At 39.9% G+C, this 22,502-nt stretch overlaps 2 protein-coding genes across 4 annotated transcripts in view; one reads left to right on the top strand and one right to left on the bottom strand.

Moving 5' to 3' along the window:
• The window catches only part of LOC145436036 (uncharacterized), a 450,309-nt gene that overhangs the window by 351,399 nt on the left and 76,408 nt on the right, over nucleotides 1-22,502 (top strand). The gene's annotated exons all lie outside the window — the stretch shown is intronic.
• On the bottom strand, nucleotides 11-7,912 carry LOC145436019 (uncharacterized). 3 transcript variants are annotated; one of them, XM_080313303.1, is made up of 7 exons: nucleotides 7,439-7,912; nucleotides 6,074-6,355; nucleotides 5,958-6,008; nucleotides 4,760-4,896; nucleotides 3,382-3,478; nucleotides 2,600-2,702; nucleotides 11-346 (listed from the first exon to the last, which is right to left on the bottom strand). In XM_080313303.1, the coding sequence occupies exons 1-7, from the start codon at nucleotides 7,719-7,721 to the stop codon at nucleotides 55-57; spliced, it is 1,245 nt and encodes a 414-aa protein (XP_080169429.1). In that variant the 5' UTR covers nucleotides 7,722-7,912; the 3' UTR covers nucleotides 11-54. The 3 variants fall into 3 exon arrangements, with proteins under 3 accessions (XP_080169429.1, XP_080169431.1, XP_080169430.1); XM_080313305.1 differs by having other exon boundaries at nucleotides 6,074-6,343; nucleotides 7,439-7,909; XM_080313304.1 differs by having other exon boundaries at nucleotides 6,074-6,349; nucleotides 7,439-7,906.

Below are 22,502 nucleotides of genomic sequence, written 5' to 3'. Positions count from 1 at the left end.
CTAGTTCGACTGTTTTATTATTCAATTTTATTCATTCGACAACTACACCCGCCATCATTCGTATCCACACAAAACGGTCGGCTGCACCTTCATTTCGCTGTACACGAGAGGAACACCCCAGCTGATTTTCCCAACGAATTCCGCATTTAGCAGGGCGGATCCACAGTTGGCGTACCACCATCCGCCGCCTTGCGATGACGCGCAATTTCCGCTCCAGCCGTCGCGGTCCACGTCTCGCGTCGAAAATGTATGGGCAATATGGGGCGTCAAATAATCCGTTGCGTTGCCACGAAATTCCGACACGACCAATCTGTATCCGCTGACCTCGTCTCCAATGTAGAAATACCTGAGACGTATAATTTACAAGATCGAGTTAACACGCGTACTTTGCGTAACTATAATAACCATTTTCACAGAAGGTAATAGAAGGCCCAGTAACTATAAGTAGGGAAGATGTGGTACCGATGGATCAAAAATTGCAAAATGATCTCTGGCCCTCAAATCTTCAGCTGAGAATAGCAGATCTTTTGCTGTGTCAACACTTCGATACAAGCTCTACCTATCGCGGACAACGTGTCATCGGTCCCCACCCGGTGGGTCCAAAGGCACACGACCACGGGACCTATGAGACATACGCTCAAAAACTCAAATTTGTTAACATGTTTTGTTGTGTAGTATAAGCTAAGCTTCAGCAAGCCAATTAAGAATGTTTCGTCGCGACCTTCAAGAATAAAATAGATTATATCAACTCAAATGTTGGTCTAAAATAATGTTTTGATTTACGCCTAAACTTACAAAATTAATGCCACATACATATTACCCGCATATCGACATTTTGACTTTTAAATACCTCGTAATAGCGATAAAGCACCACAGGTAACTATGATTTACAGTCTATATATATGTAGGCGAGTTTCTGTTGCTAAGTGATTAGTTGATCCATCTATTTTGCTTGATCGGGCTATGGTACCATAGGTCCCCCACCCCATAAATATTGTAATTGACTTGAAAATAGTCCGCTCGAGGATGGTATTGATTCAAAGAATATGTGCCATTATATACCTTGATACGAGCCCTATACTTCACATCAAAAATTATGGCGGGTTTGTTAGTCTGAGAGGTGATATAGAAAAATGCAAATGTCGATCCAAATTTACTTTACACCCACTAAAACGTGAATCATTCGTCACAGACCCCATAACTTACGCAGGTCGATATTTTTTTGCATGCGAGGAAAGATTCTGTCAGCATGTAATTGCAGACCAATTCACGGAGTGTAATCATGGAATTATCATGGAAAATTTATCAAGTATTTTCGGTCCCAGTGATCCATCGGTACCACATCTCCCCTACCTCTACTAGTATCTCACTCACGTACTCTTTGACCACTCTAGTATATCTTGGGAATCACTACTTCTTCTTGTAGTAATCAAGAAGTCTACGGCATTACTTCTTCATATTCATGAATAAATCAATGCTATCTACTTAGCTCACCTCCAGGATGTCTGGCACTGAATCAAGCCAAGCAAGATGTATGTACTGTACGCAGGACATTAGTTTCTATCAATTGGTCAGCATCTAATGAACAATCCAATCTGTGCCAGTTATTATATTGACTCAGTATTCGCAGGGATTTCTGAAGGCAGATATGCATGTCAGTTATATGTATACGAGACAGCGATTGTTAGGGGAAATAATCCAGATTTAGGCGGGAAAAAGTATTTCCTTTGCAATCTTAAAATATTTCCAAGGTTTTACCACGTTTTGCACAATTTCATTCTAACGTTTTGTTGATGTTGTGACTACCTCATAGTTACATACACAACTGACTTGGTCTAGCTACGTTATGCTGTCGGGTGGATTTTCAGTCGAATCTCTGTCTAGCTCAGTGATTCTTAACCTTGACTCCAGCGCCCCCCAGTGGATTTTGAAGGGGGCGAAATGGGGGGAGGGCGCGCTGGGCTCGGGGCGGTATGGGGGGCGCCGAAGAAAAAATGATTCAGTAGTCACACAAAGCAATAAAACAAAACCCAATACAATTAACTTTCCCGTATTGCCGATTGCAGAGGATAATTCGGGATGTGTACGTACATATATCTCGAACCAAATGCTATGGGCCCGAAGGCCTTACCCGATGGTTGGTATAACAACCTGGATTTGATCCCAAAAATAGCACATACAATTATACATTTAACAAGTCGAGTGGTCTAATAGTGAAGTCCCAACCCGAAACCCGATTTCGACCACTTACTCATTGTTTTTACTACAGTCCTTAAAATAGGGGGCGCCAGACCCAGGTAATTTTTGAAAGGGGGCGCCGGAGAAAAAAAGGTAAAGAACCACTGGTCTAGATGTTTGTTATTGTTAGGTTATTTGTTAATGAGGGTCAGTCGAAAAGTCTTCAAGCTAACTAAATTATTTTGCAATGAATGTAATCCCGAAATTAATAATAATATATGTATAAACGTATAATATGAATAATATCATCATCACAAATATCAGCATTGAATGCACTAACGATTGGTCCAACTCAAGTATCCCTGATAGTAGTGACCACCTCACAAGTTTGTGTGCTTACATAAATGTACTGAATTCTCACCCGTATTCAGCGTAAATCGTTTCGGAAGGTTTTGCTTTGGTCCTCATTACTATCCGGAGCCGGTGAGGAGTTTGAGAAACCAACATTCGAATGGTTCCCAGTCCTACAAGATTTGACAATATTTACATTGCTAACATCACTGATTCGCTTCGACCACTTAGCCTTAGACGCTACTTGATTTATTCGTTGCTGTTTGCGGTTTGATAGCAGAGGCATAGTGTCGAAGTGATTACTCAGTAAGAACTCAAGAATATATACTCTTGGCGAAAAGAGTGTGTATTCACACTCAAAGGGCCGAAAAGGGTGGTACTCAAAAGCAGAACCTAACTCGGGTATTATATCGCGGTCATAAATCCTACGTGCATGCATAACTTGGATTAAAAACCTGTACTCGATTTAAAGCGTGGTGTCTGAGTTGGGTTCTGTTTTCGTGAGTCATGTGTGTATATTCACACCCGTATATCAGGGGTGGTACACGGGTGGAAATACGCAGTCCTTTCGCTAAGAGTGTAGTCTACAGTGCAAGTAAGCCAAACCCTCATTTGTACTCCGAAAAAGAAGTAGTACTTCGTTACTGATAGCGGTTCAGCCGAACTCTATACTGGGTAATGAGTGTAGAGACGTGACTGCATCTGCCATTGATCGGTATTTAAAGTTATTTGTCATTTCTAGTGGAACTTTACATATTCCGCTCAGATTATTCATTCATCCAATTAACATGTGGTAGACTACCTGTCGCCTTACGAGGTTTGATTGCTGCTTCTTTCAGGTACATTACTCACCTATCCAGAAATCTCCATTTTTATCCCCGAAGCCGTCGCGGTATTCTCGGTAGAGCCTGTTGAAACCAATCGAAGCACTGGATCTTCTTTGAATAACCTTACAAAGAGTAAAATACATAGATATGAAAAAAGGGATATGCATGATTTACAGTTTAGTAAACTAAAATACAACAGTATGTTTTATTGTATTTTGGTATATTGCACTGTGTCGCATACGAAGTGTCATCAGCGTCACATGCAATTAACACCTTGGCACATGCGTTTGAATACCACTTTTCAATGTTAATTTGACACCTTCCATAATTGGTAGGACTACTCTTCGCTTGCGCAGGGATTTGAAATGGTATTAGGTGGGAATCTTATGGTAATCTAACATGAAGTAAAACGTGAGAGCACGGTGCAGTGAGTGGGCCTATTAGAAACTAAACTCAATAGCCGGTGACTGATCTTATCGTAGTATTTCATGCCACGACACCAAGGTTGAGAAGTTCGGCACAAATACGCATCTGCTTCTACATCTACATAGTATTTCAAACATAGTGCAAATATTTTGTTAACTCGGAGTCGATTCGAAATTGGAAAGTTTGAGATGACTTGACTCGATGGCGAGTCACTTCAAACGTTTGCGTAGTATGAATGGTGACTTAAGACACTTTGAAATGACTTCAAGTGAGTCGATATAATTTGCGGCTGGAAAGTAGCGTCTAGAATTCAGTGGTTCTTAAAGTATAGGTCGCGACCCAAACATAGGTCGCGAAGGGTATAATTTTGGGTCGCGAAGCGGCCAGAGCGGTCTTTTAATATGTATGTAATATTATTTGAGGTCATTGCAACAACAAAAATACCTTCGCTTTTCGCGCGATTTACTGTAGTTGCTTTGAGCATATCAGAGGTCACTGAGTTTGGTACCGCGGCCAATAAGCGAGACACGCGGAGAAGTCGCCACCACAACATGACTTGATCATGAAAATGTGCCGACCTTTGTATTAATCAAATTGGTTTGAATTCATGATAAGATTTTTTCAACATTGGTTTCTCTGGAAAACACCGTCGGAGACCTGGGACGCTCTATATAGTGTAGAGTTGTACAAGGAGCGGTTGTCGGTTCATGAGGCCAAAACCCGCCCACGCTTGGATACATGAATATATGACGTTGGTCCAACATACGGCTGGGCAAAGTGCGGTGCCAAAAAGTTCGGTGGCGATAATTGACCGTCGCTGGGTGGTCAAACCCTTCGTTATTGATATAATTGGTCGGCACCAAAATGCATTCATTTTGGTGTGTGTTGCTTGGGTCGCGAGATACCACTAAAAGTCAGATTTGGGTCGCAGTCTAATAAGTTTAAGAACCACTGGTCTAGATCCAACACTGCCTTACAATCCATCCGCCTTCCGAACAATCGACGAAGAATGGCGTGATGTCCTGGAATTCTTTCAACGGGTAGATTGTTATATTCCGTCTCAGGCGCGGCCTCTTGATCTCCGAGCATTTCGTTGGCAAATACTTCACCGTGTCTATAAAATGCACAGTCACGTTTTGCATAAAACTTTTCAGATGTGACGCCAAATGTAGCATACTTCACGCGTGATCCAGATAGGCCCATGGCATGAAAATTACCGTTTATTTTTCTTAATATTTGACCAACCAGCCGTATCGTATATGGCACATTTAGTGTTATCAGCGATCCTTTGACGCAGCCGCTACAGGAGGCAGTGAGTAACAAAGTACTTGTACTTTTTCGTGGTACTCAAGTAGGTTTGGCATACTTGCACTATTTTCTCAGGACATTATGTTTTCAAACAACTTTCATTTTTATTTAACAGTTTTTAGGCAAAACTTCTTACTCTATATAATTTGTACTTTATAAGGTGAAAATATTATCGGAGTGTGTTTGCATCCATTGTATGAGTGACGGTGCATTATCAACTGGGCAAAATAGCCTCTGTACCACGGAAACTCAATGATTTTGTAAAATTCAGTATTTTGTTAGTGTTTTTAATCATTTTGTGGTATAGTCGTTAAGATCTATCATACAATTTAAAAAACCCTTGGAAGAACTGCAAAAAGTGTATGACCCCTCGACTGGAACCACTTACTCAACTACTATTCAGGCCTACATTTCGTACTTACACTTGAAGTAGTTCCGGTTCGGAAACCATTACTTCTACTTGCACATGAGTATAAGCTTAAGCTGTTACTTTTACTACTTCTACTTGCGTAAGTCTACCAACCATGACTACTTCTACCATCGTCACTCGTTTATGACATACGGGTCCGCTATCAAATGGGGTATACTGGTATAAAGGATTTCGTATGTTATACTGAGCCTTGCCACATGACAATCTTGCGGCACGAAGCAGAAAGAGACTCGCTGACGACAAGAGGCCATCCACGAATATTACAGTCATTTATAGAGCTGCAATTCAGCAAGTACACAGTGAAGATTTTACTTCGGTTGCAAATAGTTGATCTTCTCTGCAGGCAGTAAGGTTGTGAGATATTCAAAATCAGCAAATAGGATTGCCTATCAAAAAAGGTTGAGAAGCACGCACTTAACCCCCTATTCATAACTCACCGTTAACGACTAGTCGTGCGTTGGACGCTATCATTGATGGTAAATTTGATGCTGCAAAACAGATGAAAGTTTATTGTGATGAATTTTTCCAAGTTTCCCGTTGATTTCCACATTACCTTGTACGGACCGGAATTGATTCTCAATCCGTCTCATTCTATTCCGCAGGCCGTCCAGCATACCGTATAATTCGTCAATCTTTTTTTCCGCCGCTTCCAGTTTTTCCGTCTCTCCTGTTTGACCTTTCGCGACCTTACCGTCTCTCACAAGCTTGTTTCCTTGGCCTTGAGATTTCAGGTCAGCAAGCTCAGCCTTTAATTCGGCGATGTCATCCCGTATAATCTCGCAGTCACACGAATCCTCCGTTTCGCCGGCGTCAGTGGTGTATCCTGTAACTAAGGCTGGGCACAATGACTTTTGACTACTTGAATCTGAATCGTGTATTAAATCTAACGATTCGAGTCAAAGTGTGAGAGATGATTTTCTAGAGTATTGAAGTTATTCACACTTTGACGTGAAGAGTTTCGTTAATTTATCAACGAAAATTAGAGTTTCGATACTATGTTCCACTGTGGAAGGATATAAACGGCGATTAGTCGTACCGCGGCATACGAAACACGTAGCACAAGTCGACATATAAGTGAAGTCGCGATCAGCCCATACATAGCATTGTCGCGAAATGCAATTCAATGGGTTTGGTCGAAAAATTAGAAATAATATTTGTCTTGTAGGGCTGGCATTATATTCTTCATGGTCGCATAGAAGGTATTACGTGAACTTTCCACGCCATCATACTGTTGTGATGTCATGATGAGTTATAATTGAATCATAGTGTCCTATATGGTGTCGACACCGGCAAACCTCACGCCTCAGTGGAATTGTACACGTCAGAATTTCCATTTGGCTATAGGCACTTTGACGGTCATTTTGGACCGGCTTGCCGAGCATTAAATTTGGTAAAACGGGTATTAATCGAAAGCTGACTCTGCACTGATTACGAAAATATAAATTTTATTCCGCTCGTGGCCCTGGAACTCCCACAATCAGCCTCGAATTTTTCAATGTTTTGGAGATTGTCATTGGGACGCAACAATGCTGTTTGACTCTTTTTCTCTTGAGCTAATCTCTCGTTTCGCCAGACAGCATTGCTGCGTCCCAATGCCAATCTCCATAACAATGAAAAAATCGAGGCTGATTGTGAAAGTTCGAGGGCCACGAGCGGAATAAAATTTATATTTTCGTAATCAGTGCCGAGTCAGCTTTCGATTGATACCCGTTTTACCAAAGTTAATACTCGGCAAGCTGGTCAAAAATGACCGTCAAATTGCCTGTAGCCAAATGGAAATCGTGACGTGATACAATTTCAATGAGGCGTGAGATTTGCATGTGTCGACACGATATAGGACACTATGATTGAATACTCCATTCGAAGATTATGCTCGATTGATCGAATCACTCAGGCACTCGATTTCGTCCAGCCTTACCTGTAACGTTGGGTATGTTCGTGGTATTGTGAGTGTAATATGTGCCGTTTGCCGTTTGCAGAGTGTAGGGTGCGGTGGTTGTGGTTCCGTACAGACAATCGCAGGAATCCCCTTTTTCTCCCTTCTCTCCCTGAAGCCCGCGAAGAGCGGTGGTGAGCATCGTCAAGCTGATATTACGCGACTGTTCTTGACATGACAAGACAGTGGTGCAATTGAAAACGGCTTGCTGTTGCGCCATCGCCATTATACCGTTCATCAGAATTGCGAGGATTAAAGTATTCATGTTTGTATTCCGCGACTACGTAATCTGGGAATATGAATTTTACGTGAATGCCACGAGTGTGGTTCCGCATGTTAAACGGACCTCTGACAGCCTGGCAGCACATGATTGGAGATCGACGCGGGTTGTGACCGACTCTTGAGACAGATTCGTCGGGATCGTTACAGTCGCGTTCAACTATCTCTAATATAGATCACCTACATTCTTACTATGTGTGTGTGTGTGTGTGGGGGGGGGGGGGGTCATATTTCGATGTTTCATGATATTTGATGTTGTGACTACATTAATAGTTTAATATTTATGCTCATCGAGCTATATGACGGCCGTATTAATGCCAATAAATTATATTCATCGTATGTATCTCAATTGTACATTCAGCTGGTTTCTCATAAATGCTAATTGCAATGCTCCAACGGACGATAGTAAATTTACACCAGTGGTCCTATTTTACTCTACCAATTTCTGTGACAGATTCGAGTCGAGTACTGAAATTATACTCTACTCGCAACTCAAAGTTAATTTGCTTACGAGAATTATAGTTTTGATACTATTTTTCACCGAGGAAGCTTTGAAACCTTGATTGGCCGTGTCGCAGCATACGAAACACAGTACAAAGCTACGAACGTTACCGGAAATAATACATTTCTGAAGTCATGAAGTCATTGTCAAGAAGTGCAATGAAATCGGTATGGTCGAAAAAATGCCAAAGTATCTTTAATGTGATGGATAACAGGCATTATATTCTTTGTGGTGGCGTAAAAGGTACATATTCGAACTTTGACGTAGTACATTCTGTTGTGGCGTCATAATGAGTGATACTCGAATACTCGACTCGACTCGAAGTGTAATACGTGATTCAGATTTGAATGACTCAGGTACTCGATTTTGCCCAGCCCTAGTGGTGACACGTCATCGCTTCTTAGCCCGTCTCGAAATTTCTGAATATATCGAATGATCACTTCTAAAATTCCCTCCTAACACCGGCTGATAACTATTTATAATTCATTAATAACCGCGCCGAGAACATGTAACGGTATTGGAATGCGTGCAAGAATTTGAGATCACATCATATTTATAGGACTGTGCTCCTTTTAGGACACACCACATTACGGCGAACGTTGAACCTTTCGGAGCGGCAGCTGTCTGATCCTGCAATTGGTTGTTGGTGTCACCGGTCCCGATCGTTAATTGTCACTATGGTACAATGATGGTTGATTCCTTTGAGTAGGCCTACACGACAGGACATTTGCGCGATATTATGATATCTCTTTTGCTCACCAGTAATCGGATAGGTCATTAGCCTTGCCTGATGCCACGATGAGATTAAGTCAGACTGTGAGATTCGGCTCGAAAATGTATTTCACTAACATGCGCGTCTTTCTCAACGAACACCTTGCTATGGAACTAGACACGAACCCGACAACGCGCGGGACTACGATGGCAACTCCATGTAAGAAGTATACGATAGTCACAATATGTCCAAAATATTGAATTTGTGACAAATTCCGTTTGCAGGGAGTCCGACTTCCTATTACACGCTACGTCTTCACACTAAATAAAAGGTTATCTCTTTTCAGCATAAACGGTGTCTTTTATAGTCAGAGCTGACATAAATACTTTTCTGAGAAAAACATATCCTACTCACTCAGCGATTATATCGTTCATGGTGAAAACGTGTCATCGAGACAGAACAAGCATAGATCACACTTGGCTCACAGAAAATGATGTAAATTATTTTGGTTAAAATTTTCTTCGAAATCATAGTCACTGCATGAATAATCGCGTTCGGCAATTAGACACACTCTTTGTTATAACAAAGTCAGCATTCGCGACATTATAATAGTAATCACTTTTCTTTACGTCTACAAGAAAATACCATGGGTATGAATAATTTTGTTACATAATGTCATGAAGATTATTATTGTGGCGTTGAATTCCATCCAGCTCGTGTTGGCTGATTTCACGTATAGCTGTGCCCGGCAAATCTGATCGTCTCGTGGTAGGAAGGGTATATGTAAATCTGCTTGCCAATAGGTTAATAGAAGCCTGTATAATGTAACTATGAATCATGATCACCATTGTTCCTAATTACCAAAAAAATTGCCTTGAAGTTCATTGCAAACGCGTATATACAATCGTGATTTCATACTATTGTTGTAAAACTGACGACTTAGTTCTTCGCAGGTACCACACTCCAACCACTGTACAGTAGATACAAGTGATTTTGAAAATTTCTGTCATGCTGATGAATTTTGGCTTAATCAACTTTCGAAATTTTGATTCATCGAAATGGTCGTCTGTTATTGTCGTTGTCTGTAACAAATACGAACATTCATGATATATTCTAAAATCGTGAATACAGTCACGCATCTCCTGTTTCTCATTACTGTTTAAGTATAGATAACTAACCAATGGATAGATACGCTACACATGTCGTCACGCTTGCTTGCCCGGAGGTAATTACTGCTCAGCAATCTGAACGCAACATCATCGCTAATCCTATCCGCGTGCTTAAATTCAATAAAGTTGGTCTTATTTGAAAACTAATGTCGCATTGATTCCGAAAATATACATTAAAATCGAATCAGGACAATGGAACCTCCTCGAAATAAACCTCAAAGTTTGAAAATTGTCATTGTTCTGAATAATCGCAACCACGGAAGGGCCATTGTTATGGTCATTGTGCTGCGTCGCTGCCATTGTTTAGAAAAATGCCGATTTTCAGACTTTGAGGTGTATTTCCAGGGAGTGCCATCGCCCTGATTGGATTTTAATGTATGTTTTCGGAATCAGTGTGGCAGTAGCTTTCATATAAGATCAACTTTATTGAATTTAAGCTCGCAGGTCGTCAGCTATGGGATTAACAACTATGTTGCGTTCAGATTGCTGAGCAGTAATTTCCTCCGGGCAAGCAAGCGTGACGACGGTTGTAGCGTATCTATCCGCAGGTTAGTTATCTATAGTTCAAACGAAATCTACAAAGCATTTATTTAAACAACCTCCACAATATTCGTTCAATATTGAACGAAAACAGTAAGAGGAAATTCATCGAAAGTCTCAGGTCACGCACTCACGTTAATGAATATAACAAAATCCAATTGCGCTGGCTGATGAGAATCCACGAATATATTAGTGATCATCCATTTAAAATTAGTAATGCTAATACGAAACGTACCTCTCGTTCAGAAGTCTGGCGAGTTTAATTGGTTAGTTATTACCACCGCCGCAACATCAATGTTCGGGTCTTGGCTCCGATACCTTTCAAAGTGTCGGAAGTTCATATGGGCTCGAAATAGACGAACACTGTTAAATCAGGTGAACGGAAAAACTTTCCCCTTGCATAAGATTAGGACATCTTTACTTCACCATCTCGCTATCATCTAGTGAACGGCATCATAAACTGTCACATCGCACTTCTTTCCTTAACAATCACGCTCACGCTTCCAATATTTGGTATTCAAACAGCAATGCTCTATGGCGTCATAACATCGCGTCCGTAAAACTGACGAAATTCACAGATAAAAATCGAGTTTATGTGTATACTCAACATTGTTGTGGGTTCGCACTATGCCTTTCGTCCGATCTCCCGCGAATACGCACCATAATAGCCGACACGTGTGCCGACAATCAGGAGATATCAATCTGGAGAACAAACGAATACGCATACTCGGCGACTGCTAGTAAACTAAAGTTACAGGAATTATTTTCAAAGATGCGAAGTTTGTTCTGGACTCTGTTCTGTAGTGACACTAATTTCAGCTGAATCAGAGCTTTTGATATCTCGAGCCTGCAGCACATCTTCTAATCGATGTGTTTTAGTATTGGCGCAAATTAAAATCAATTACGCTACTTGAGTCTGTTCAAAGCCAGTACGAGTTTTATTCAATTCCGTCCACGTCCAATGTCTTAAGCCAGTATGCCATCACAATAGCAGCAAACGCGATAGTTCCGGCCGTCACATCAGATGTAGATCACAGTGTTCTTGGACGCTTTAAATAGCGGTTCTTTCATGATTGCCATTTTACCGGAGAGGTTTATTCTGATTTTAAATTGATGCATTATATCACGCATTATCAATATGCGTATTGTTTTCGTGTTGTTTCTTTCCTAGCGGTTTACGTAACACTTGTAAGATTTTCGGGGATGGGACAACACAGGCACAGCACTTGGCAATTGAACTATCGAATCGAGTTCACATAAACATTCCACTCGCGACAATGGGGCATGTTCATCAATCAATTAAAAGTCATTCCGTTCAAAAATGAGCTTGATAAATAAATCACAGTAGCGCTGCAGGTAACCAACATTTCCGGAATAGCGATGGTGAACACGGGTTTTGCATTTGTATTGCGGAGGCTAGCAATAACTGCAGAGTTTGACCAAGAAAATGTAATTGAGAGATAATCGCAAGAAAAGAAAGTATGAATGAGAAAATAGAACTTTTAAAACAGAACGGGAGAAAGAGTTTGCATTGAGTGATAATGCAGATAAGCCACTGTTCTTTATCTGACAAGATTCGCTCAATAATGACAACGCTAACAACGTGAAACGTCATTACGAAACCAAACACCAAAATTTTGCCACGAGTTACCCAATGAAGACACATTTACGGAGTAATAAGATTATCGAGAAGTAATCTTCTTCAAATGCTCGGCAGCACTTCAAGGGACTGCTCCACACTGCTTTGACGTCATATCAGCCTGTGGTTTCAAACACCTTGTAGCCCAGGTGGAGACGCACCTCATAATCACACCGTAATGAACTTCATTCGATGGTCTACATTTCACGGTGACGTAATACATTCGTATTTTTGAATTTGTAGCTCTTTTAAAACTAAGATGTTTGATATGCGCATCACGCATGATGCAGGTAGGTCTGCCTACCCCTTAAATATCATATCTCTACAGCACATGGCAATCGCTACATTTCGCCTATGTAGCAATTGCAGAGGTGGTTAAAGTAGTCAAGAAAGCTACTCAAGTAGAAGTAGAAGTAGCGACGAAAAAATCTACTCAAGTACGAGTAGAAGTACTTCTTCCATAAGCAACCTAAAACTACTTGAAGTAGAAGTAGAATTGTCTGACTTAAAATCTACTCAAGTAAGTAAGTAGTTTTGAAAACGATCGTAATTCGTTCGCATGGATTGTCAAAAGGTGCAAATTGAGCAAGGCAAAAGGTGCCGAGCTTGATTCATATTGATGCAAATCAGGAGGTATCCAATTTTAGATAGCATAAGCATTCGTCCGCATTATGGAATGAAAATGATAGTATTGATATGGAAATGCGATACTAATCCTCTGTTTACTCGAACAGCACGTTTTAGAAAATAACATGGTATGGCGCACTCCCCCATATTGTAAGGCCCGCAGTTTAGTCGAAGAGCAATACGGATAAGTTTTATAGGATACGGTGTAAACACTTTGCGCGATTAGTAAACGTTAATAATTTCCGGAAATTAAAGGCATTACTACACTTGCTTCTACACTTCTTCAACATGTATGTTATCCTGACAGAAAAACTGATATTAATTAAAACTCAAAGTATATGATACTGGGAATTTAAAGATAAATATAATTACTACTTCTAAAAGCGGAAAACGCAATTCATGTCTTTAGTCCAGAAAGTTTCAAAGGTGGTATGCCAAAACAGCTCTAAAACTAAAAAAGTCGGAGTTCACTTTTCCAGATTAGGACACGCCATGGACTACTAGATTATGATATGATTAGTAAATGCTAGATTGCGAAACATCAGTTTCAAACGTTATGATGAGCCACATATACTGCGGTGTGAACGGAACCACGCCAACCCGCTACCTAAATAATATTCACCGATAATTCGTGAAAACATACTGGCTACTCCGTATCCACTGAGCGCGATGCGCGGCGAAAATTCTGGGCTTTATACTCAACTTTCATGAAAATTAAATGTTGATACTTCGTGAAAACAGCCCCGAAATTCCTCAGGCTATCTTCCTGATTGGAGGATTAAACTACTTCTACTTGACAAACTGAAAATAGCGAAAAGTAAGTAAGTAGATCACAAAATAATACGAAGTAGAAGTAGAAGTAGCAAAAATCAAATGTACTTGAGTAAGTACCAGAAGTAGAGGGAAACTACTTGAGTACTTCAAAAAGTAGAAGTACTTCGTTACTGACACCCTGAGAAATTGACATTAATTTCAAGGTCTTGGTCTTGTAGTCTCATGTCGCGAGTAGTAGTATAGATCGCTCGTGGTGTGCCATTGTGGCTTATGGGCAGGGTGGTGACTCGCCTGAAAACCGGGGGTGGTGACTCGCCTTTTTAGACCCCCCTCTCGGCGGTGAGTCGCCATGTGTTCTTATGGGTGCGGCCGTGATTCGCCCTTTCAGGTATAGCTCGTGGCGGTGACTCGCCGTGAAAACTCGGGGTCGTGACTCGCCTTTTTTGCTATAGGCGGTGGCGGTGATTCGCCTGTCATGTATTCTTACGGGATCTGTGGTGACTCGCCATGTGTTCTTATGGGTGCGGCCGTGAATCGCCGTTTCGGGTATAGTCAACTCTCTCGACCGATGTTGAAGAAGTATCAGGAATAGTAAATAGTCACGTGATTGATTCTTAGTTAATGTGTGTATTACAAATTATTAAATATGACCGATTCGAGTTAATCCCAACGTTTACGGTGAGTACGAGAATGATATATCGTTATTCTTATGGCGGGGGTGGCATGCGGCTCTTATGTCTTATGGCGGGGGTCGCAAGCGGCTGGGAAACCCGGGGTGGCAAGCGGCTCTTTTGTCTTATGGCGGGGGTGGCATGCGGCTATTGCGTCTTATGGCGGGGGTGACGAGCGGCTCTTATTTCTTACGGCGGCGGTCGCATGCGGCTATTGCGTCTTATGGGTGCGGTCGTGATTCATACTTTCGGTATAGACTGCGGGCGACATGTCGTACTTTCAGCAAAAAAGGTGTGAAATAGCTTGCTAAGTCTAGGAATCACTTGCAAGGTAATATTTTGGTATTTAGTTTACCACAGAGCCGGCGTAGACGGTGATTCGAATACCAACAATAACAACGGTCACAAATTAACACTCCAAAAAGGTGTGAAATAGTTTGCAAAACCCCGCGATCGCTGACAAGATAATGTCTCGGACATAACCATCTTTAGCGACTTGGTGTCATAACCATACCGATCGCTCACGCGGTGAAATTTTCGTAAGCAGTTTGACACAGAACTTGATATCGCTGGTAAGATTTAACAAGTAACGAATAACAGACCGCCAGTGTCGGTAACTTGAATAGCGACAAATTGTCACTTATTTCCGCTCTAACCCTAATCCTTTGTGAAGTGAACGCTTATTCAAATAGGTGTGAAATAATTTTAAAATCCTACGACACTCACAGGGTAATGCTTCAGACAAAGCGATACCTCATGCCCGCTCACAAGGTAATATTTCCGTAATTAGTTTGTCACAGAGTCGTCGCAGACGGTGATTCGTAAACCAACAATTTGACACTTTCTGGTATGGTCGCTATATGTTTTTGACACTTTGGAACGTGGTTGACTTTAGTTGTATGATAAGAATCATGCGAATATTCAAGCAATGTATCAATTGAATGAAATGAAACTTACTACACAGCTCAAGTTGATTCGTATCTGAATGTGTTAATTCCGTACAATTCTAATTAATTTGAGAAATCTTTTTACCGTGATCTTTTGTTTCGACCGTAACCTGAATATTACTGACGCCGACTTTCAGTCACATTGAATTATTCACACATTCCACGCCGCTGTTTTAACAGTTATAGAATCAATACCAACTATCTCTTACCCGATAATATTCAATCATTTTGATAATTTGCCAACTTTAAATCCATTCGCGGATGTACTAAAGGTAAATCCAAATAATCCAAAATGAAATATTTGGACTTTGACATAGTCTGAATTGAAATAGATTGACAAACATGACTACCAACTTTCCCGCAGTCCCATTTCGATATTATATGCACATTGATTTGAAACAAGTAATGAAACATTGCAACTCTATTCGCGATCCCGCTTTCCGTTTGTCAAAGAGATATTTTAACATCTTACCATACTCAAAAGAATTCTTCACAACATTAACAATTGTTAAAAATCTAGTTTTCGCTTACTTGATTATATCACTACAACTCACAAACTTGAATTAATTCATCCTGGCTGTATTCGTATGATCGGTCTTTTTTATTCGATTGTAAAGGTCGTTACTATTCTGAAGACAAAGTATTTACTAATCGGTACATATACGATTTGACTTGGACATATTATATTTTGAGTATACGAGATTTGAATGTCCGAACAATAACTGAGAATTAATTTATCACAATTAAATCCGTATATTACAGCGTAAAAGATATTGGGGTGTCAGCAACTCTGTACGGTCGTAGTTACAACCACATTAACTAATCTACCCAGGCAACTCGTCATGATCATTCCTGAAATCAACACAAACACGACCACCGACTTGAGTTAACCGCGAAACAGCATCAAGTTTTAAATCTGCTTGCAGCTGACGGATTATTCGAATGCATCGATGTAGAATATTATTGAACTCGTCGGTATTGTTACTTCAACAAATTACACCGACTGCGAAAGTTAATATCGAATGGTAAGACTTGATCACATATTTGTTGATCACAGACATGACAAAAAAACATTACCGAGATTTTATAAACTAGTCATATTACTCTACACATCTATCAATATCAAAATGCGAGTCATCCAATTTTTCTACTAAAGTAACATTGCACTTTCGGATTCGGATTCGGTATAGTCATACAAATTGTATTAAATCCAACATCAAAACAAAAGGATTTTTTTTTAGTTTATTGAAATCAAATCATTCGTCTTCGACTTGTGCTTTTCTAGATTGCACGCAACAATTCGTTACGAACGAGCTGTAACCAAAGTTAAGAATTCTTTGTGTCCACAGATATAGAAGATGAATATAGCTAACACAATCGCGAATCGATGTTTCAGAGTATTTCACGGATGTAATAAACTTGTTAGTGTCGCCTATCGAAAAGAATGCATGCGTTCGATTTCCATACCGACTGTTGCGATGTTTAGGATTCGCTTACAATGACCAAGAGTGAGGATTTAACATCAATGTCGTTACTGGAGGTATTCACAACAGAGAATCGAAACATTACACAGTGTGAAAATATATCTTTGATATCAAAGCACTATCACAAGTACACGATTAATACTCAACTCCGTTCACACTTTCTATAGAACGTGCTAAATGTAAAATATCACGAGGTTGCACTCTAAGACTTTGATCACTACAAAAGTAAATTGAATATGTTTGCTCGATGCATTCAATTCAACTAGAAATGTCTAGTGCACAACAATCGTAATATTAAGGAAGTACTTGCTACACTGTAATTCACTAAACGTGTTTTGCATCGTTGTTCATTTGTAGCATTGATTGAAATTGTTTTTTGAACCCTCAAATAATAATTCCCGACATGAAACCAAACCGCTGAAAGTCGTTATCAACACAAAGAAACACTTTGTACGATGTTTGCCAAATGTACCCTATGGTTAGGTGTACTAGAATTATTTGTGTAACACATACGCCGACAATGCAATCGAAAATTTTTCCGTTGTCATTCGCTAAAGTAAATGTCATCACAATACTCTGTCACTAAAGGTCTTACTTGTATCTGATTGAATCACCGATAATTAACTCGCTAAATCAAACCATAAGAAAATTTCACTCACTCATCAGATATGAAACAGCGTCGCTTAATCGGTGTAGATCGTTTTTCTAAATACAAATCATACCTGACCAACAGAAAACAATTTTCACTCACCTTGTAATGAAACCAAGTGGTGGACCTTCGTTCAATATTTTGTTTGTGTCAAATACTTTGCAATAAACACACTGGAGTGGTCGAGCTTTACATCAGCAGACTGTAATCTGTAAATCAAGCTTACATCCGACTTGTAACTGTATCGTTTACCTAACCGAGTTGTATGCACAGTTTGATATTTTTTGTTATTTGGTAATTGCTGAATATACTACTTCGAAATACTCCCTTGAACGTAATTTCCATCATCGTAATAATCGAAGTACATTTGTGTCGAATTCGTAACAGCCGACTATGACATGATAAATTTTTGACAAGTTATGCTTGAAAGATTGGTTGTATATCACGAAAAATAATTACCGCTCATATTGATACTGTTATCCATTGTTCGGTATTTTCAAACGAGTAAAATTTATTACTTGAGTTACTCCGCTTAATGCAAATGTAAACACAACCGTCTTTCAACATCGCAAAGACATCGATACAAAGTATACAATCAAACGCGACAAGTTTTACTTTTGTAGGTTGTGTATGGTTATCCTGCATAACTCATTTCTTACCAAAGCCATATGAAATATATTCATGTTACACGAAAGTATTCGCTCATGCTACAAACCTGTACAATGATTGGTGGTGCTTTCAAACTGTTTCTATACCTCAAGAACTTTATTGTCTGAATGGTTGTTCATGTATCGTAATAATCAAGTAGTTCAACACAGAACTAGTATGAACAGAAACACCAGAGTTGTTTACACAAAAGTTTGTATGTGTACAGTATTCGAATACCATGTGTAAGTCCAGCACAATTGTGGTATCCATACGAGTTTAGTTAACACAATTTACGACACCGAGGTCGCGTCATCTTTCGTAAGACAACAAACCAAGGCTTCAGGATATGTCCATGTCATAGCAATGAATCAGCTACTCCAACAACAGAGTGCATATGTTTTCTAGTTACGGTGCTTACATCTTACACACAAATCAATCTACTTTGCTAACGAAAAGTGGTGAGTCATCATATGGTTATCCTCACTAGTAAAACATACTATCATACAAAATGGTCGTTATAGTTTGCACACCAACGGTACATCGTACAAGTAATAAGTCTCGAGAATCCAGTTATTCAAAAAACGTGAAAGTATTTCTACACCAAGTCGTTATGTTGACGAAAGCGTATATTGTAATATCATGATCGATTTGCATTCGTTGGTCACAAACTGTCACTACTCTAAATAATTCTTTTTCACTCAAACACAAAAGCATACTTGTCACCATTCGTTTTCATCAAGTACGAGTTCAAGAAACTTACTACGACATGAATTTTTATTTTTATGTTGTGTAAATAGGTATTAATTAATTCAAGTAACACTATATCAACATCATCGAGTTGTGCTAATAGATTTACATGTGGTCTTGTGGTTTTCGTCGGGACATACAGCACGAACTAACTGTAGACTCCTCTCTGTTGTACAGCTGCTCGGTAATCGAAATGCATTAACATGTAAACAACGATCTTGTTTCGTCACACCAAAAATATGTTCACTGTCGCGATACTCCGCACAAGACGTACATAGCCTTTTCACACTCGTAATAGTATACCAACGTCAAGCGATAACGTTTAACAAGACCAACTACACTGAACCCACAACGTTTACCTATGTAAAATTACCACTTTCACTTGCCAGTCCAGCGTTTACCTGACTAAACATATTATTTTCCTTTGGAGATCTGACGTTTACCCAGAGTAAGAAACCCTTATCACTTGTAAATATATTTTTTCCTTCGCTAACAAACCTTTTTTCACTTGGAAATATATTTTTCTCTGGTTTACAAACCTTTTTCACTTGGAAATATATATTTTTCCCTGGGTAACAAACCTTTTTCCCTGAGCAACAAACCTTTTTTCACTTGGTGGTCCGTCGTTTAGCCGAGTAAAAATATCATTTTCCTTTGGAGATCGGGCGTTTACCCAGTGTAACTATACATTTTCGCTTGGAAAAATACTTTTACCTAGAGTAACTAATCATATTCTCCTGGGTAACAATCCCTTTTCGTCTGGAAACTATCATTTAACTGAGTACCAATACCGTTTTCACTTGGAAATACATTTTTTCCCTGGGTAACAATCCCTTTTCGTCTGGAAACTATCATTTAACTGAGTACCAATACCGTTTTCACTTGGAAATACATTTTTTCCCTGGGTAACAATACCATTTTCGTTTTGAAAACTGACAACCACACCGGCCAATTTGATATTTTTGTATATTGTTACAACGAACAGTGACGGAAATATACACAGACTACCGGTTTCAGAGTATACCCCATCGGTCGTATCACATCAATATCATCGGTTAACTCTTGTACACCGAAATGCACGCTTTGGAAAATTGGACAATAGGCTGCGATAGTTCTGTGATGTCCGGGTTCGTGCTTTGGATTTTCCAGAGTCAAAATGTCTGAATAAAACACCACCTCGACGACGGTTGGTATGTGGATAACGGTGTTCGGAAAACGGTTGGATTTATGTCACCCATCGCGATAACAATTCCTGGTTGAGTTTTCCTCCGGCATGTTTGCTATATTGTGTCTTTATTGGTCAATGTATGTTTCGACATTCAGTTTGAAATCGGAAATGATAAAGTATGTAACCGGATCCGGATATCAACTGTGAATCGATAGATCAATGGACAATATTCAAAGTAAACATGTTACACCCTGTGTTTCCACGAAAAAATACCATCCAGACATACGTCGCCCTTGTTTGCCCACACCAGTATACGCGCAAATGGAGGTGTGTGACATTGCATGCAATGTGTTGGTATACAAACATCGATCCACAGACATTATCATAACCGGTAGTTTTGATGTAGATCGAATGTCACCCGATAACAATACCAATAAGCCACATTGCAATGACTCTGAGTCCACGCTATTACATCGATATTTCGACACCGTTCACTGATTTATTCGATGGTTTTATCGCGTTGTAACATTACAAGATAGTCATGACCCTATCTCCAGACAGACCACCCAGATCGGTCAATATCCAGCGTGTTGTCGACACCGAAATTTGACCAATGCGAACTATCGAAGTACGGTGCTCGAAATGATTGCGATCAGTCTTTCACTAAATCACGATGCATGGATGTCGCTACTCCCACATAACGACTCCAGATATAGTGAACAGTAATTCTGAAAATCTCGGACTGATACTGTGATCCAATAAGGTGTGTTTCTGTGGAATGAAGACTGCAATCGTACACCACAATAGAACACTACCTCGTGATTTCACACGCAATCATAAAACACATCATCATAAGGGTCCAGTTCGTCCGGCGACATTTCGAAACGGTCATCGCCACAAGAGATCGGTATCATTTTGAAACGCCATCGTCACAAGGCTATTGACGTCGATTCAGTTGGGCATGTCAATCCGTTTTACAAGTACCGTTTTTCGAGTCCCTGCACCATAGTGTTACGATACAGACAAGATGCATCGGTGGAAATAATAAAACACAGAAGGCACACTTTGGTGTTATTTGACATGGCATTTAAACCCGACGAACCTTACATTCGAGCGATACATTGGAATGACGGTTGTATTATTGACATCGAAGGAACAGAAATGTATCGATTTATTGGTTTCATACATATCCAACAAAAACCAGGGTATATGATTGTGCACGGTTCGCATATTTGACTGTGAACACTCTAATGGTATATGCTGTTTAGTTCACTTTCACCGTCGTGTGAATACCCATGTTACGGTTTCTATGTTTGTGTGTCCGTATGTCATGCTTCAGATTGACTCAGAGTCATTGCAATATGGCTTATTGGTATTGTTATCGGGTGACATTCGATCTACATCAAAACTACCGGTTATGATAATGTCTGTGGATCGATGTTTGTATACCGACACATTGCATGCAATGTCACACACCTCCATTTGCGCGTATACTGGTGTGGGCAAACAAGGGCGACGTATGTCTGGATGGTATTTTTTCGTGGAAACACAGGGTGTAACATGTTTACTTTGAATATTGTCCATTGGTTTATCGATTCACAGTTGATATCCGGATCCGGTTACATACTTTATCATTTCCGATTTCAAACTGAATGTCGAAACATACATTGACCAATAAAGACACAATATAGCAAACATGCCGGAGGAAAACTCAACCAGGAATTGTTATCGCGATGGGTGACATAAATCCAACCGTTTTCCGAACACCGTTATCCACATACCAACCGTCGTCGAGGTGGTGTTTTATTCAGACATTTTGACTCTGGAAAATCCAAAGCACGAACCCGGACATCACAGAACTATCGCAGCCTATTGTCCAATTTTCCAAAGCGTGCATTTCGGTGTACAAGAGTTAACCGATGATATTGATGTGATACGACCGATGGGGTATACTCTGAAACCGGTAGTCTGTGTATATTTCCGTCACTGTTCGTTGTAACAATATACAAAAATATCAAATTGGCCGGTGTGGTTGTCAGTTTTCAAAACGAAAATGGTATTGTTACCCAGGGAAAAAATGTATTTCCAAGTGAAAACGGTATTGGTACTCAGTTAAATGATGGTTTCCAGACGAAAAGGGATTGTTACCCAGGGAAAAAATGTATTTCCAAGTGAAAACGGTATTGGTACTCAGTTAAATGATAGTTTCCAGACGAAAAGGGATTGTTACCCAGGAGAATATGATTAGTTACTCTAGGTAAAAGTATTTTTCCAAGCGAAAATGTATAGTTACACTGGGTAAACGCCCGATCTCCAAAGGAAAATGATATTTTTACTCGGCTAAACGACGGACCACCAAGTGAAAAAAGGTTTGTTGCTCAGGGAAAAAGGTTTGTTACCCAGGGAAAAATATATATTTCCAAGTGAAAAAGGTTTGTAAACCAGAGAAAAATATATTTCCAAGTGAAAAAAGGTTTGTTAGCGAAGGAA

This window comes from Botryllus schlosseri, chromosome 3, assembly GCF_051294905.1.
Source record: "Botryllus schlosseri isolate E-star chromosome 3, Bs_hap1, whole genome shotgun sequence".
Taxonomy (NCBI): domain Eukaryota; kingdom Metazoa; phylum Chordata; class Ascidiacea; order Stolidobranchia; family Styelidae; genus Botryllus; species Botryllus schlosseri.
This window is presented reverse-complemented; position numbering and strand designations above follow the sequence as displayed.

Bases quoted from the DNA above. Each gene is read 5' to 3' on its own strand.
- LOC145436019 (XM_080313303.1), bottom strand. From the start codon at position 7,721: ATGAATACTTTAATCCTCGCAATTCTGATGAACGGTATAATGGCGATG. The intron at 6,356-7,438 runs GTAAGGCTGGAC...CATTGTGCCCAG, and splicing joins GAACATACCCAACGTTACAG to CCTTAGTTACAGGATACACC. The intron at 347-2,599 runs GTGAGAATTCAG...TATACGTCTCAG, and splicing joins ACGATTTACGCTGAATACGG to GTATTTCTACATTGGAGACG.